The 760-nt window shown below is 48.3% G+C and overlaps 1 protein-coding gene across 1 annotated transcript in view; it reads left to right on the top strand.

Moving 5' to 3' along the window:
* Positions 1 to 255: 255 nt before the first annotated feature.
* The window catches only part of LOC104542953 (spore wall protein 2-like), a gene marked incomplete at its 3' end in the record, with an annotated part of 1,561 nt that continues 1,056 nt past the window's right edge, over positions 256 to 760 (top strand). The window contains exons 1-3 of the mRNA XM_010187430.1: positions 256 to 384; positions 474 to 591; positions 643 to 756. Of these exons, the coding sequence (XP_010185732.1) occupies positions 256 to 384; positions 474 to 591; positions 643 to 756 (361 nt within the window). The remainder of the gene's footprint in view (positions 385 to 473; positions 592 to 642; positions 757 to 760) is intronic.

The following is a 760-nucleotide window of genomic DNA, read 5'->3' as shown; positions in this document are numbered from 1 at the left end:
GTTTGAGGCCCACCCAGACCCCAAATCCAACCCCCACCATGGGGTTAGGGCCCACCCAGATGCCTGAGTCCTGTTTTTGGGATGGAGGAAGAGGAGGAGGAGGAGGAAGGGATGGAGGAGGAGGAGGAGGATGGTGTAGAGGTTGAGGAGGAAGAACGAGAAAGGAAAGAGGTTGAGAAGATGAAAAATGGGGTGATGGAGGTGATGATGATGGTGGTGGTAAAAAGGAGATGAAGAAGGGATAAAAGGGGTAAAATGGTGATGAAGATGATGGTGAAGAGGATGAAGGTGAGGATGAAGATGATGAGGATGAAGATAACGAGGATTAAGATGAAGATGAAGGTGATGAAGATGGTGAGGATGAAGATGAAGAGGATGAAGAGAGTGGGAATGAAGATGATAAAGATGAGGATGAAGAGGATGATGAAGAAAATGAAGATGAGGATGAAGATGAAGAGGGTGAAGATGATGAGGATGAAGATGATGAGGCTGAGGATCCTGAGGACCACGAGGATGAGGAGGGTGAGGATGAGGAGGATGAGGACACTGAGAATGAAGATGGTGGGACCAGGGACTGTAAGGATGAGGATGGTGAGGATGAGGAAGATGAGGATGAGGAAGATGAGGATCCTGAGGATGAAGATGATGAAGATGAGGACCGTAAGGATGAAGATGACGATGGTGAGGATGAGGATGGTGGGTTAAGGACCCTTAAGGATGAAGATGAAGAGGCTGAGGATCCTGAGGACCATGAGGGTGA

This window comes from Mesitornis unicolor, unplaced genomic scaffold (genome assembly GCF_000695765.1).
Source record: "Mesitornis unicolor isolate BGI_N332 unplaced genomic scaffold, ASM69576v1 scaffold25856, whole genome shotgun sequence".
Classification (NCBI taxonomy): Eukaryota; Metazoa; Chordata; class Aves; order Mesitornithiformes; family Mesitornithidae; genus Mesitornis; species Mesitornis unicolor.
This window is presented reverse-complemented; position numbering and strand designations above follow the sequence as displayed.